The sequence below is a fragment of the Oncorhynchus kisutch genome, linkage group LG30 (genome assembly GCF_002021735.2).
Source record: "Oncorhynchus kisutch isolate 150728-3 linkage group LG30, Okis_V2, whole genome shotgun sequence".
NCBI lineage: Eukaryota > Metazoa > Chordata > Actinopteri > Salmoniformes > Salmonidae > Oncorhynchus > Oncorhynchus kisutch.
The window spans coordinates 18,676,664-18,694,462 of NC_034203.2; the positions used below are offsets into that span (position 1 = coordinate 18,676,664).

The 17,799-nt window shown below is 43.1% G+C and overlaps 1 gene segment (V, D, J or C); it reads left to right on the plus strand.

Annotated features, from left to right (window-relative positions):
- Positions 1–12,090: 12,090 nt before the first annotated feature.
- LOC109875443 (T cell receptor alpha variable 9-1-like) lies at positions 12,091–17,158 on the plus strand. The segment is given in 5 exon segments: positions 12,091–12,194; positions 12,379–12,677; positions 13,367–13,402; positions 15,352–15,411; positions 17,117–17,158. Coding segments are annotated over 5 exon segments (507 nt in total).
- The last annotated feature ends 641 nt before the right edge of the window (positions 17,159–17,799 follow it).

The window sequence follows — 17,799 nt, forward strand, 5'->3', positions numbered from 1 at the left end:
TGCTAGCCTCTCTACACTGGCTTCCTGTCAAAGCAAGGGCTGATTTCAAGGTTTTACTGCTAACCTACAAAGCATTACATGGGCTTGCTCCTACCTATCTCTCTGATTTGGTCCTGCCGTACATACCTATACGTACGCTACGGTCACAAGACGCAGGCCTCCTAATTGTCCCTAGAATTTCTAAGCAAACAGCTGGAGGCAGGGCTTTCTCCTATAGAGCTCCATTTTTATGGAACGGTCTGCCTACCCATGTCAGAGACGCAAACTCGGTCTCAACCTTTAAGTCTTTACTGAAGACTCATCTCTTCAGTGGGTCATATGATTGAGTGTAGTCTGGCCCAGGAGTGGGAAGGTGAACGGAAAGGCTCTGGAGCAATGAACCGCCCTTGCTGTCTCTGCCTGGCCGGTTCCCCTCTTTCCACTGGGATTCTCTGCCTCTAACCCTATTACAGGGGCTGAGTCACTGGCTTGCTGGGGCTCTCTCATGCTGTCCCTGGAGGGGGTGCGTCACCTGAGTGGGTTGATTCACTGTTGTGGTCATCCTGTCTGGGTTGGCGCCCCCCCCCCCCTTGGGTTGTGCCGTGGCGGAGATCTTTGTGGGCTATACTCAGCCTTGTCTCAGGATGGTAAGTTGGTGGTTGAAGATATCCCTCTAGTGGTGTGGGGGCTGTGCTTTGGCAAAGTGGGTGGGGTTATATCCTTCCTGTTTGGCCCTGTCCGGGGGTGTCCTCGGATGGGGCCACAGTGTCTCCTGACCCCTCCTGTCTCAGCCTCCAGTATTTATGCTGCAGTAGTTTATGTGTCGGGGGGCTGGGGTCAGTTTGTTATATCTGGAGTACTTCTCCTGTCCTATTCGGTGTCCTGTGTGAATCTAAGTGTGCGTTCTCTAATTCTCTCCTTCTCTCTTTCTTTCTCTCTCTCGGAGGACCTGAGCCCTAGGACCATGCCCCAGGACTACCTGACATGATGACTCCTTGCTGTCCCCAGTCCACCTGGCCATGCTGCTGTTCCAGTTTCAACTGACCTGAGCCCTAGGACCATGCCCCAGGACTACCTGACATGATGACTCCTTGCTGTCCCCAGTCTACCTGGCCATGCTGCTGCTCCAGTTTCAACTTCCACCTGACTGTGCTGCTGCTCTAGTTTCAACTGTTCTGCCTTATTATTATTCGACCATGCTGGTCATTTATGAACATTGAACATCTTGACCATGTTCTGTTATAATCTCCACCCGGCACAGCCAGAAGAGGACTGGCCACCCCACATAGCCTGGTTCCTCTCTAGGTTTCTTCCTAGGTATTGGCCTTTCTAGGGAGTTTTTCCTAGCCACCGTGCTTCTCCACCTGCATTGCTTGCTGTTTGGGGTTTTAGGCTGGGTTTCTGTACAGCACTTTGAGATATCAGCTGATGTACGAAGGGCTATATAAATAAATTTGATTTGATTTGATTTGATATGTTGTGGAATTTCAGCGGAGGATTTGCAATAATCTGTATTATTTTCTAGTGGATCAGTGCAGAGGGTATGAATGTGGGGGGTGTTCATAGACACAACAAAGGCCTTAAAAATGTCCAGTCTTCTCGGCCACATGTCGTTTTTTTATATTAGATTTTTTTTATTGTAAAATAATAAACATAACAAAGACAGCAATACTAACAATGACATTCATTGTACTGTTGAATGGAATGGCCAATTTAGAGGACAAAACAAAACTTAACTCACACATAATAAAACAAAATCCTATTAGGTGGTACATGTATAAGAAGACAGCATATAGACATTACAAGCAGTGTAGTTAAGCCAAAAATAGATCGAGTGGAGTACAGCACAGAGTAGCAGCAGATCGTCAACCCAGTTGTGAGGCGGGACTAGACCATTTATCCAGTATCGGCTGCCATATTTTGTAAAACATTGGACTTCTATTGGAGGTATTGTATCGAATCTTTTCCATATGTATTACATTCCCTAAATCCCATAACCACATTTCAAAGGTAGGTACAGTCTCCAGTTTCCAAAATTGCAGTATGAGCCTTTTGGCTAATAGAGTACAAAGAGATAGAGCTTTCCCTTCGTGGTTATTCCCATCAACTGTACCAAACAGAGCGGTCAATGGGTCTGGGGCTAGAACTCTATCAAAGGCTCTAGATAAATAATCAAAAATGAGAGCCCAGTAAACATGTAACTTAGGACATGTCCAGAATAAGTGGGTCAACGTCCCCTCATCCTGCTTGCACCTCTCACACAGTGGTGAGGTGTCCGGGAATATTTTATGCAGTTTTACTTTTGAGTAATGTAACCTGTGTATCACCTTAAACTGTACAAGGTTGTGTCTGGCATTCACTGAACTGTGGTTTATATTCCTGAGAGCTTCTACCCAGTCCTCATCTGAGATTTCTGACCCAAGTTCTTGTTCCCAAGCCCTTTTAATAGTGTCTGTGGATACCTCTATGTGGGCTTGTATTGCATTATACAGTCTAGAGACTGACCCTTTTGAATGGGGTTTGACAAGGATCAAGCTATCTAATGTAGGACTATATGGCTTCATGCCATACTGTGGGATATGTGTCCTTACGAAATTCCTGATTTGGAGGTATCTGAAAAAATGTGTTGTTGGCATGTTGAACTTTCCCTGTAATTGTTGAAATGAAGCTAACTGACCATCTATGTATAGATTACCAATTGTTGTGAGCCCCTTCTCCCTCCACTGTGAAAACACCACATCATCATTAGCCACATGTCATTAGTACACCTCACCTCAATACAGTTCACATAACAATACACAACTTGCAAGCAACCTCCCTTTTAACTAAAATGTCCATCAAAATACTTCTGGCAGGGCAATAATAGTCCAGCTCTAATGAACTTCAATAGGAAGTGCATTTGAAAAAGAGAGAGTCTGTTGCAGGGTAAAGCACTGGAACGAGAGGGAAGAGAAAGAGAGAGAAAAAGAGAAATCTTAGCTGTGGTCTTCAGGCCTGCCGTTGTACTGTCTGGCTGTCCGATGGTTTGTTGGTGCGCGGTCCCAAACAAAAACGTTCTAAAGCGATCACACCGATGATTGAGTTAAATACTTTATAAACTACAAATGCTGAAAACAAACAAAACTTCTACAGCACACACAATCAAACTCTCGCGCCACCCAAGAGCCCCTCCCCAAAGAGCTGAATGAGCTCTCTTTATTTCCTCCTTCCTTACTGCTCATGCGCTCTTAAAGTGGCAGTGCACGGTGAAGGCTCCGTGCAGATTTCTCCACAAGCGCATGAAGCTATGGGAGGAAACCAGTGAGGACAGGAGACACAGGCGGCTTGATGAAATTGGTGAAACACGCTGTTGCGCCAAAGACAAGGCTTTGAGGAAAGTATTTGGAAGCTTTGCAAAGCCTAACCGTGCACTTTACACAGATGTGGTCATCACTTGGAAATAATTGAAAAGGATGTGACCCTAAAACCTACCATCCGAAGCAAGACCCAAGGGTACAGGGATGCTCTCCTACAACTACTTACAGCTGAGGTTTTTCTCAGGATTTTTGAGCAGATGTCCTCTCTCTCTAAATACTTGCAAACAAGTGGCATGGATATCGTAACAGCGCAGCACTTGGTAACGGGAATGGAGGATAACCTGAGAAAGTGTGCCCAAGACCTTGAGGGTGTGAAGAGGGCAGCAGACGACTTTGTTGAGTGGGCCAATGGCATTCTGGAGGAGTAGTAGGACTGTGATGCCGAAGCTCAGACTGCTCTCTGAGAGAAGAGAACAAAAAAAGAAGGGAAAACCAGGTGAGTTGGCAGAAGATGAGCCCATTCTTAATGCAGACATGGATTACAAATTCAAGATCCACAATGTGGTACTGGACACTGTTGTTGAAAGTATTCACTGCCATTATGCAGCAAATGCAGTGTTGTGTGCAGATGTCTCCTGCATGAATCCAAAGCATTTTCCTGAGATCAGTGAAAAGGGCCTTCCAAAGACAGCCATGAAGGAGCTCAGCAAATGCTTACTGGAATTTGATGAACATGCCACTGTTGGGGCATTGCAGGCTGAACTGATCAGCCTTGCACAACAGTGGAAAAGACTGAAACAGTAAGCATTGATGGAGTACAACACCAGGGCTGCCGCCGCCAGTGATAAATCAGGGGAAGGCTTTGAGGATCCTGATGAAAGTGTGGAGATGGTGAGCACAAGTTGTTCCTCATGTAAAAACCGCCCAATATGCTGCTATCTTCTCCTGTCTCAGTACAATCTGCTCACGGATGAGTATCACATCATTGGTTTTGGGCTACAAGTTCCTCCTCAACCTTTCCATCACTCAGGTGGCTTGTGAGAGGACCTTCTCCACCCTGAAATTTGTGAAGAACCACCTATGAACCTCCCTCACTCTAAAACTTAGAAGCGTTCCTTTTGATGGCAACAGAGAAGGATATTCTTATGGGACTTGACAAAGATGACATCATTGACAAGATGGCAGAGAGCAGTGAGTTACTGTGCCGCCTACTGGTTTACTAGTGGTAATTACTTACTGGTCACTCTGAAGTAGCTAAGCTATGACTCTTGCTTAACAGGCTGACATGGGTGAAATAAAATTCACTGTGATTTAAAGCTTTTGTACAGAGGCATGTTTTTTGGACTTTCGTATTATACAGTGGTTCCTCCTTTAAAAGTTGCGAGCTTACACAGCGTAACTTAGAGGTACCCAACGTCACGGCATCATTGCTCCAGACCACCACAAAGGGGAGTTAGAGCACTCATTGTGTATTTGGATCGCAAGGTATTATATGACCAATCATATTGAGTGGTTCCAATGACGAATTTGACGCGGGCCACCCATCCCTGGTGACTTAAGCAAAGATGGCTTACAAAACATTACGGGAAGCAAATGTAAGTAATTATAACATCAAGAAAAGTCAAGAAAAACATTTACAATTGAGAGGAGTATGTTAGTTAATTGCCATTTTTTTGTCAAAGTTCATTTACGAAAATCGCTATTTAGCAAGTTTTATTCCAGCCTAATCCAATACACTTCAACAGTGTTTACCACTCCTGCTCCTGGCTATTTGCTCTGACACTGGCATAATAATTTAATGAAACAAGCAGGGAGCAGGTTTCAAACCCTCAACATTCTAGCCCGAAGTCCAGCATGCTGCCGACTGACCCCAATGTATTAATTGGGGTTGGGGACAATTGTGGTTAAAAACACTTTATCAATTGGAATCTTTAACATGTGGAAAGGGGAAAATAATTATCATTTGTTTTTCACAAGCATATGAGGATGGGCTATTAGCTGAACAATAGACTATTCAAACTTTACTAATAGCCTAGCTAGGTGTGAACCCCCTCCCCTCCCTCCCCAACTTGAGCTAGTTGTGGAAACCCCCCTCCCCAACTTGCAACAAATCATTTTCAAGACTATCTAGAAAAAGCAGCGAAGACACGCAATAGGTTTCTAATTAGAGGCTATTCTCCACAATGTGTGGATGAAGCTCTTAATTTGGCATTGAAGAAAACACTAGATGACCTGCTATAAAAAAGACCCGCTAAAGAACACTCTGTAATGTTCACAACTACATCAAGAAACACTGGCATGTTTTATCATCTGACCCAGCTTTGCCTGCTGAATTTAGGAATCCACCACTTATTGTATATAGGAGAATGTCGCAACTGCCAGTCTCAAAAGAAAATCTGCCAGGCTCTTTCACGCCCTCTTCCAAGCTATAAATGCAGAGGTTACACACAGTGCAACAAAATTATTAAGTGTGAATATTTCTGACACCCACATACAGGAAAACAGTTCCAAATATATGACATTATTACGTGCTCCACCACCCATGTTATTTACATTATTAAATGTCCTTGTGGGCTATGCTATGTGGGTAAAACGTATTGTTCTCTAAAAACAGAGAATCAGTGAACATAATTCAATTTGGAGAAATTATAGAGATTATCCAGTTGCAGTACATTTTAATGACCTAAAACATGACATTTCTACATTTTAGGTTTTGTGACATAAGAGAAAGTTAAGATATCAGACAGGGGAGGTGATATAAATAAAACTCTGAGTTAAAGGGAATGTTTTGGGATTTTCTCTCTCCAGACATAATTTCCTAAAGGTCTTAATGATGAAATGCCTATGTATGTTATGTTGTAAATTTGAACATGAATTATGCCCCTATTTCAGATTACTCTGACATTTTTCTTACAATGATCTATGAAAACTTGGTTGGTAGGTTTATGTTCTCATTGTGGTTTTACAGAAGTGTTTAATACAATTTATGTATACACTTTATTGTAATATTTATGAAATGCATATTGTTATATTTGGTAGCACTTGTTTTTCCTTCGCCTCCAATCCCTTTCGATGCGTGGAACGGATGTGGGTGTGGCTAGGTCTACATATGTGTGCTAATTTTAAATGTATTCGATACTTAAGTACTCTAAAGTGTTACATTTCTAACTCAAAACAGCATTTCTTCATCAACATTTGTATGCTTTCATTAATCTTCTTGATATTCTTCCTTTTTAGCTGTAGCAAATTTTGAGCAAATTTCTCAAGGGCCACGGTTGATTTGTTTGTGAAGATGACGTTATTGAATATCTCGCCAGGTTTGATCCATGCCTGGGCCTGGGCCAAAGTTCTTTGTTTGTCAGACAAATCATTGTGTCAACTACAGAACAGAACAAAACAAGCGAACACACGTGGTTAAACTGAACAAAGAGAAGACCTGTGTAGATCTGGAGATCTCCTCTGTTGAAGTGAGAGACTGCTCTGTTCTACTGTACTGTAGATCCCACAATGACAGGACACTGAGAAACACTGTACATAAACCATACGCCACTCTGCACTATACTGCGACGCATATCTTATTGACTCAACAGTGAGCTGAATTTCATGGATTTACAAGCATCTGCTGTCAGACCACAGTGCCATCAAGTGGATTCTCTAGTGAATAAATCAAATGTATATTTATTTAACCTTCATTTAACTAGGCAAGTCAGTTAAGAACAAATTCTTATTTTCAATGACGGCCTGGGAACAGGGGGTTAACTGCCTGTTCAGGGGCAGAACGATAGCTCGGGGGTTTGAACTTGCAACCTTTCGGTTACTAGTCCACCGCTCGTACCACTAGGCTACCCTGCCGCCCCATATGAAACATCTTTGATTCTATATTGTCAGTAGGAGGAGCTAGAGTATAAAACTCAGGATTAGATCATGAATCCTCAAGATAAGACATGATACTACCATGAAGATCATAGCCAGTTGATGCTGTGCTTTTCATCAGCAGCTGGTGCTTATTCTACACATCCTGCCATTTACAATGTTGTTCTGTTCATTATTACTCTTCTTTGACTTGATAGGTAAGTAATGACATTTTCATTCAAACTGAGTGTGATTATGTTGAGAGGTATTATTTTTCAAATCAAAAATCATGAAGATAATGCACAATATGAGGATACATGTTTTTTTTACTTTGAATACTTTTCATCTTTACACTGCATTTGGAATTAATTATATCTTCCATGTGGGTTTAAAGTAATATATACAATATCATGTTTTTACAGGTGTCAGTTCTGAACAGGAATTAACACCCTACAGTGATGTAGAAGTGGCTTCAGAAAGGGACAGAGTTACTCTCTCTTGTAACTACACCTCAGGCGACACTCTTCAATGGTATCGACAGTATCCCAAATCAGCACCACAGTTACTGGTTAAGGAGTATGCAGATATTACACCAGGGTTCACTCTAAATCATAACAAAAATGCCAAACGTACGGATCTGAAGATCTCCTCTGCTGAAGTGACAGACTCTGCTATGTACTACTGTGCTCTGAGGCCCACAGTGACAGGAAACCCAGAAACACTGTACAAAAACCTAACATCGCCTGAGAGAATATTTAAACTCTGTAGTTCAAGGTTTTATTTGACAATAATGCCATCAAGTGGAGTCTACATGCACCCGTTATATTATGTCAAGAGGAGGAACATAGTGTTATACATAACATGTCATGAGTGGAACTGATTCACCCAGAGAGTGAATGTTCCAAGAGAAGATCATTAGAGAAGTCTCTGTCTAACACCCAGTGACTATGATGCTGCTCTATTCAGTCTTTATTATGTGCACTTGTAGGTAAGAATTCACTCTCCATTTACCGAATGTGTACTAACAGAATGTACACTGTTAAGTATTCATTACAATATGGTATTGTCAATATTAAGTGGTAATACACTTTGAAACACCAAGTGTGGATATACTGTACACTGTCTATATTGACTCAGTAATGCATGTTTTTCTTTTTTACAGGTACAAGTGTTTAAGACATAAATACTCCAGGCAGAGATGTAGTGGATGTTATGGAGGGTAGTAGTGTTCAACTCTCCTGTAGATACAACAACTCATTAACCAACCGTCTGTTATGGTACCTCCAGCAACCTGGATCCTCTCCACAGTTCCTCATACTGGACTACTCTGGGATCATAACCAACACTGATAGTACAAAATGGACACTCATACATGAAGAAGAGGACAACCGTGTGAATCTGGAGATCTCCTCTGCTGAAGTGACAGACTCTGCTCTGTACTACTAAGTGGCAGTTCTGAAGATGACAAAACCACTAGGCCTATGGTGGGTGGTGTGGAGGGTGATACCATCACACTATCCTGCATCTACACTGGCTCTGTAGACAATCTACAGTGGTATAGTTAGTATCCCAGGTCTAAACCAGTGTTTCTGATTCTCATCACGAAATCAGGACATGTCCAGAAACTTGTCCCTCTTCGCCTTCCAGCTCAGGTTCAAACCGACTGCGTGGATCTGGAGAGCTCCTCTGCTGAGGTAACAGACTCTGCTCAGTACTACTGTGCAATAGAGCCATAGAGCCCACAGTGACAGGAAACACTTCCTCATACAAAAAGCTGACAGTCTGATACATATTTTCAGATGGTATATATAGTATAGTATAGTATAGTATAGTATAGTATAGTATAGTTTTGTGGATCTATTAAAAAACAAAAAAAACAAAGACTACAGCAAAAACAGAAGAAGGCCAATAGGAAGGCTAATAGGAACTGAAAACCCTTAAGCACAAACCACAGAATAAGAGTTACATATGCAGATATCAGAGGAGGGGCCTCATGGTCACAGGTATAGGCTGGGTGTACCTGCAACCATGAGGATGTCTCTGGAGAAGATCTACTCAGCTGTCACGCCCTGACCTTAGAGAGCCTTTTTACATCTCTATTTGGTTTGGTCAGGGTGTGATTTAGGTGGGCATTCTATGTTCTTTATTTCTAGGCTTTGTATTTCTATGTTTTGGCCGGGTATGGTTCTCAATCAGGGACGGCTGTCTATCATTGTCTCTGATAGAGAATCATACTTGGGCAGCTTTTTCCCACCTGTGTTTGTGGGTGATTATTTTCTGTTTTGTGTTTCTGCACCTGACAGAACTGTTCGTTGTTGTTTTGTTCTTTGTTATTTTGTTCAAGTGTTTTGACAATAAATTATTAACACTTAACACGCTGCGCTTTGGTCCACTTCTTCCACCGACGACAAGAGTCAATATATAAACATGTAATGTCATGAAATGTGAGATGCGTGTGTCTGCCGCCCCACCCCATCCACCATGAAATAGCCTATTTGAGGGTGTTGAGGAGAGGGCCGGACCACATCAATGGCCAAAGTGAAATGGAGACAGTAGATACAGCTGGTCTGTTGTAATATAATAAAGACAGTAGATCTAGCTGGTAATAATAATATAATAATATATTCAACATAATATATTCAACCTTCAACTCTCTATATATATCTGTACCTGTCATGATGACTCCTTGCTGTCCCCAGTCCACCTGGCCTTACCCCTGTTCCAGTTTCAACTGTTCTGCCTGCGGCTATGGAACCCTAAACTGTTCATTTTTACTCTTGAGGTGCTGTCCTGTTGCACCCTCTACAACCACTGTGATATCCACCCGGCACAACCAGAAGAGGACTGGCCACCCCTCATAGCTTGGCTCCTCTCTAGGTTTCTTCCTAGGTTTTTGCCTGTCTAGGGAGTTTTTCCTAGCCACCGAGCTTCTACACCTGCATTGCTTGCTGTTTGGGGTTTTAGGCTGGGGCTATATCAATAGATTTGATTTGATAGAGGACTGAGGGTCTTCCAAATATTGAAAGTGTGTAAATAGTTACCCATGTTATTTTGAAAATGTATATATATATATTTATTTAATTATTTATAATTATTTTGTCCCCCATTTTTCTTCTTTTTTTTCTCAATTCTTTGGGGGGGGGGTGTGTTAGAATACCATTTTGGTATTTTGTATATAGTTATTTGTTTCAAAATGTATACCTTCACCAATTTGGCCACTTGGGTACATTTGGGCTACTTGTGTGGGACACCTGGGTGACTTCATGATAAATGTCATGTAGCACACTCATTTTGAAAGTTATCATTCTGAAACTTTGCACAAGTACTGTTGCCCTCTTATATTGTTCACTGAAATTGTCCCCATCATCCTATCTGAATGTTTGTTTTATCTTGTTCATTTTAAAGATGATAATACAAAAATAAAAATAAAAAACGTATGTTTTTTTCCATTGTTTTATCTAAACCAGATTTATTGTGTTATATTCTCCTACATTCAATTCACATGTACACAAACTTTTGTTTATATGCATATCCTTGGTTCTGTGCCCGAGCTACAGGCTGTTAGATTTGGGTATGTCTTCAGGCGGAAATTGCACAAAGTAGGGGGGGAGCTCTAAGAGGTTAAGTTATGTGACAGATCTTCTGTGTCTGTTATCCTCCTATAGCCTGCCCTCCACAGTTATGAAGTCCAGTGACAAGGTTTTTCTATGTATAATAATGATACAATAGTTCCATCCAGTGTTCAACATTCTGCCCAACAAGGTGAAACCTTGACATTACTTGTATTTTCAAGGGCAAGTTACTAGTGAGAGTCAATATGTGTCAGTAGAGTCTCATAGGTTGCTTCTATTCCTTTCAGCTAGCGATATAAGGTTTTTCATGGGCTGTGTCTCAATGCACCGCATCAGCCAATGGCGGTCTTCTGCATCGGCAGGGGAAGATGGCCAAGCTGCAGCGGTGTTTGTCAGACCATGAGACATCGTGAAAATCGATCTTCCCACAAATATGCCTCTAGCATCCGAACCACTTATGTGACCCCGCTGTGGAGAGGGTAGATTCTCACGAACACGATGGAGAATTTAAGGTGTTAAATATATACATATATATATATATATTTCCTGAGCTTTCTTATATCTCAGAGTTAAAGGACAGACACTTCATTTTTTGCCATTTATGAATGTGTTATTAAATACGTTTTTATGGATTTCGTTAGTATATGGCAAATTCTATATTTTATCAAATCATCTTGTTATATATTTTATACCTAAAGGTGTCCTAAAATTTCAAATCAAGTAGCTTAATGATCCATTCAGTATGTCCTGGGAAGAGATAGTTATGCAAAAGGGAGCAATATTGATGAGTTTAAGAAGAGGTTTGATTCCAGGCTGAATTTCACTTCTAGCTCTGTCCCCTTGACAATCCAGAGGTCGCAGTTGTTTGACTGTGCTGTGTACAACTCTGCTCTGAGGCCCACTATAACAACAAGATGTACAGCCCCCCTACAAAAACGAGTATATCTGTAACGGTTTTCTTGAGTCGAAGGAGAGGCGGACCAAAACGCAGCGTGGTTATTATTCATGGTTCTTTAATAAAGAAACTATACATGAATAGACTAACAAAACAAGAAATGTGAAAAACCAAAACAGCCCTATCTGGTGCAAACACAGAGACAGGACCACAAAACCCAACACCAAACAGGCTACCTAAATATGATTCCCAATCAGAGACAATGACTAACACCTGCCTCTGATTGAGAACCATATCAGGCCAAACACAGAAACAGACAAACTAGACACACAACATAGAATGCCCACTCAGATCACACCCTGACCAAACAAAACATACAAACATACAAAGCAAACTATGGTCAGGGTGTGACAATATCCTTGGCACCAGTGTAGAAAAAATGCAAGACTTACATCTGTGGTGGGTGTGATGTTAGCAGGGCTGTACACCTCACACAGTGACACACAGAAGGATATTTCAGAGGAGAGTGAATGCATGCAAACATAAGTCTGAAGATGGAGAAATCAACCAGTGTATTGATCATTCTTATTATGACTACAGGTAAACAATACCTCAACATTTGAAATCCTTGCATCCTTTATCGCATTATTAAATTATGTTATTGGTAGTAAAACATTGTTTGATGAAGTAAAGTCATTTAATTGAGAATAACTAAGTTGATTTCTAAAAAGTCTTTAAAAAAGCATGTTATCAATCAGCTTAATTATGCATTTTTCCTCTGCAGGAATGGTATCTGGAGATAGTGTGACTCCTGACAAGGAGGAATATACCCCCACTGAGGGATCATCAGTGTCTCTGAGATGTACATATGAAACAAGCAGCAATTATATTTCCCTTTACTGGTACAGGCATTATCCAAACCAGGCTCCTCAGTTTCTACTGTATAAAGGTGCCAGATCAAGGAGCATTGAACACATCCCTGATAAGAGATATAAATCCACAACATCCCGGGAATCAACTGAACTGGTGATAACAAGCCTAACCCTGGCAGACACAGCTCTCTACTACTGTGCTCTTGACACGGTGATACAAAGTGCATAATACACTGTACAAAAACCTGCAGACCAAAAGGCTTTGATGAAGTGGAAATCATAATTTACCATCAACCACATTTGATGTCATGATGGCAGAAGTTTAGATCAGAGAACTGTGGTCACACCTTTGCTGTGTTCAATCACCAGGTGGTCGGTCTGGTGTTTCTCTGTCGTCATATTCAATGCACTGTGAGAAATATGTATTCTTCACTCTTCAATCAGTAGTCTTCAATTTCACTTACCGTAGGCAGTTGTTTTTACATTTTGGCTGGATAATCACTTGGGAATACGATTGACTGCAACAATATGGCTTGGTGGTGTAGTATGAAAGTCAACCTGAAGGGGGAAATCTAACAAAGCACACACCACTGAATTAGAGGATGCCATACAGACAGGCACCTCCCCATGGTCTACTACTACATGTAATACAGAACAACATGAAGCATCAACAGTAGGTCAGAGGGTGTCAAAGCTCTGTGATAGATAGAACAGCATTGTTCTGCTCCTTTTCCACTTCAAACTGACTGACTAGTCATGAGAAATTGGCTGATCCTGTATGTTCTGGATGCACGCTGCTTTGGTATAACATCACTCTGTTCATCTGTCTCTTTCTGTGCATTTGTTCATTTGAATTATTATCATTACATGTTGTTAAGATATATTTATCTTTCTTTTCAGGGTGCAGAAGAGAATGTAGCACAGTCAACAGAAGAGGTAATGGCTGTAGAAGGACACCCAACACCACTCACTTGTTGTCACGCCCTGGTGGAAATATATTGTGTTAATCTTCATTTATTTGGTCAGGCCAGGGTGTGGCATGGGTTTTTGTATGTGGTGTGTTGGTATTGGGATTGTAGCTTAGTGGGGTGTTCTAGTTAAGTCTATGGCTGTCTGAAGTGGTTCTCAATCAGAGGCAGGTGTTTATCGTTGTCTCTGATTGGGAACCATATTTAGGCAGGAATATTCTTTGAGTTTTTCGTGGGTGATTGTCCTTAGTGTCCTGATGTCCTTGTTCTGTGTTTATGTGCACCAGTATTAGGCTGTTTCGGTTTTCGTTACGTTTATTGTTTTGTAGTGTTTGTATTTAGATTCGTGTTGCTTCAGTTTAATAAACATGGATCGCAATCTACACGCCGCAATTTGGTCCGACTCTCCTTCAGATGAAGAAAACCGTTACACTTGTCTATTTGATAAAACTTCTCAATCACCATATCTCTTCTGGTACAAACAAATAGCAAATGGCTAGCCCATCTTTATGCTGAGAAGGGATACGTTTTCAACTGGGGAAACTGCTACTGAGTTCAAGGACAGATTTGATGCCAGACTGAATTTCACAGCAAATGTCACGCCCTGACTGTAGATTGCTTTGTATGTTTCTATTTTTAGTTTGGTCAGGGTATGATGTGGGTGGGTAACCTATGTTGTAGGTGTTTGGCCTGGTATGGTTCTCAATCGGAGGCAGCTGTCTATCGTTGTCTCTGATTGAGAGCCATACTTAGGTAGCCTGTTTTCCCATTTTGAGTTGTGGGTGATTATTTTCTGGTTAGTGTTTGTTGCACCTGTCAGTACTGTTTGTTGGTCGTTTTATTGTTTTTGTTTAAAAGTATTATGGATACGTACCATGCTGCACTTTGGTCCTTCTCCCGTCGACAATCGTTACAGACTCATCCACCACAAAAGGACCAAGCAGCGTGGTAACGAGAGGCAGCGAGATCTGGACTATGTGACAAATTGGGAAGAGGTAGAAAGGTGGTCGGTCGACCCAGGGAGAGTGCCGGAGCCCGCCTGGGATTCTCTGGAACAGTGCGAGGAGGGTTACAGGAGAATGGGGTTGGCGACACGAACACTGCAGCGCAACAGGCACGAGAGACAGCCCCGAAAAACATTTTGGTGGGGGCAAACGGGGAGATTGGTGGAGTTAGGTAGGAGACCTGAGCCAACTCCTCGTGCTTACCGGAAGAAGCGCAGTACTGGTCAGGCACCGTGTTATGCGGTCAAGTGCACAGTGTCGCCAGTACCCGCTCATAGCTCGGAGCTCTATAGGTCAGCCCCCCGCAAGTGCCATGCAAGAGTGGGCATCCAGCCAGGGTGTATTGTGCCGGCTCAGCGTGTCTGGTCTCCGGTGCGCCGTTTCGGCCCAGGGTATCCTGCACCAGCTCTGCATGCTGTGTCTCCGGGGCGCAGGGAGGGTGCAGTGCGTCCATGTCTGTGCTCTGCCCGTACCGGGCGAATGTGGGTATTGAGCCTAAGGGAGGTATGGTATGCACCAGATCTCCAGTGCTCACCCACAGCATGGTTCAACCTGTGCCTGCACTCTGGAGGGTCCGGGCTAAAGTGGCCATCCAGCCTGGAGGAGTGGTGCCAAGGCTGCGCACCAGAGCTCCAGTACTCCCCCACAGCCCGGTCCATCTGGGGCCTCCTCCACGCACCAGGCCTCCTGTAGGTCTCCCCAGCCTGGTGGGTCCTGTGGCAGACCCACGCACCAGGCTGTCTTTCCGTCTCCTCCCTCCAGGTGCTCCCGCCTGTCCGGCGCTGCCAGAGTCTCCTTCCTGTCCGGAGCTGCCAGAGCCGCCCGTCTGTCAGGAGCTGCCAGAGTTGCCCGTCTGTCAGGAGCTAGCAGAGTCGCCCGTCTGTCAGGAGCTGCCAGAGCCGCCCGTCTGTCAGGAGCTGCCAGAGCCGCCCGTCAGTCAGGAGCTGCCAGATCCGCCCTTCACTCCGGCGCTGCCAGAGTCGCCCTTCACTCCGGAGCTGCCAGAGTCGCCCTTCACTCCGGAGCTGCCAGAGTCGCCCTTCACTCCGGCGCTGCCAGAGTCGCCCCTCATTCCGGCGCTGCCAGAGTCGCCCTTCATTCCGGCGCTGCCAGAGTCGCCCTTCACTCCGGCGCTGCCAGAGTCGCCCTTCAGTCCGGCGCTGCCAGAGTCGCACTTCACTCCCGTCTATTCGGGGCCCGCTGGAAGGGTCCCCAGTCCGAGGTCGGCAGCAAGGGTCACCGCTCCAAAGGCACCACTGAAGTGGGCCAAGACTATGGTGGAGTGGAGTCCACGTCCCGCGCCAGAGCCGCCACCGTGGACAGATTTCTTTTTCTATGTGTTTGGCCTGGAATGGTTCTCAATCGGAGGCAGCTGTCTATCGTTGTCTCTGATTGAGAGCCATACTTAGGTAGCCTGTTTTCCCATTTTGAGTTGTGGGTGATTATTTTCTGGTTAGTGTTTGTTGCACCTGTCAGTACAGTTCGTTGGTCATTTTGTTGTTTTTGTTCGTGTATTCATCTTGATTTAAAGTATTATGGATACGTACCACGCTGCACTTTGGTCCTCCTCTCCTTCTCCCGACGACAATCGTTACAGCAAAGTCAGTCCCCTTGACGATCCAGAGGGTGCAGCTGTCTGACTATGCTGAGTACTACTGTGCTCTGAAGTCCACTGTGACAACAGGATATACAGGCTCCTTACAAAAACTATAGGTTTCACATGTGTCCATAGAAACGTACAGAACCACTGAAAAATTGGGACCAAAGCACAATATGTATTTCAGATTACTTTAAGTACATTAGCAGTGTAACGGCTGTTTGAAGTAGAGGACCCAGGTGCTGCGTGGTAGGTGTTCATGATTTTTAATAACACTGAACACTAGAACAAAAAATAACAAAGCGGAACACACGAAACAGTTCTGTATGGTGCAGACACACAAAACAGAAAATAACTACCCACAAAACACAGGTGGGAAAAGGCTACCTAAGTATGGTTCTCAATCAGAGACAACGATAGACAGCTGCCTCTGATTGAGAACCACAGCCGGCCAAACACACAGAAATAGAAAACATAGCACACAAAACATAGAATGCCCACCCCAACTCACGCCCTGACCAAACCAAAACAGAGACATAAAGAGGATCTCTAAGGTCATGGCGTGACAAGTGGACCTGAATTATAATACAATATGAGTACTTTTTCACCTAAAAAAATATCAGTTTATCATACTCACTTCATGGAACATTTATGTAATTGACAATTGCTTTAAGCTACTTTCATTTCATGTGAGCTTTTCACTTTGACTAATGAACTGCAAAGAGTGCTTATATCTAATATTGACGAGGTAATATTGACTCATACATTTCTTTACAATCTTACCTCTCTCTAAACAGGCTCCTCCTTCATGTCTGTCAGTTGATGGTGATATACAGGCTGAGATGGACATGGAAGAGAGAGAGAGGTTCTCTACCTCTTACTGTAACTCACAGTCACTCTCAGTGTGATCTGCATAACCACGTTACTCTGTCTGATCATCTGGCTGGATCTTCATGTATTCTGCTTCGGTATGATGGAACCTTTTCTCTCATTTGTTTATATAATCATCTATCTAATTTTCATTTTTTATTTTTATTTTTATCTTTCATTATCACTCACTTTATCTTTGTTTGTCTTCCAGAGTGCACAGGAGACCATGTTCAACAGCAACCAGGAGGTGTGATTGCTACCGAAGGAGGACTGGTAACACTGAGTTGTCAATATAACACCACTGCTAATAATGCATATCTAAATTGCTACGAACAAGAAACAAATGACTTCCCTAAACATATGCTGAGACTATTCTTTTGGATCTGGAGACAATGCTGCAGGTTTCAACGCAAGTCTTTATGCCAAAACACAATCAGTCCCCTTGACGATTCAGAGGTTGCAACTGTCTGACTCTGCTATGTACTACTGTGCTCTGAGGCCCACTGTGACAACAGGGTATACAGGACCCTTGCAAAACAGTGTGTGTGTTCACATGGGTGTGTGTGTAGAGTACTTGTTGCGTGCCGTTTTTTAAGCCAAGGGGAGGTGTTATTTAACTGAGGTAAAGGAAAGGTTTTTGCCTTTTATAGCTGACAGTTGGAGATCTCCTCTGTTGAAGAGACATACTACTCTGTACTACTGTGCCCTGAAGCCCACAATGAAACAAAACCCAGACACACTGTACAAAAAGGTGAACTGAAAATACTGACATCCCCTAAGAGAAACATGTTCATTATTAGGTTACCTTCAATAGACAAGACATACAGTGCCTTGCGAAAGTATTCGGCCACCTTGAACTTTGCGATCTTTTGCCACATTTCAGGCTTCAAACAT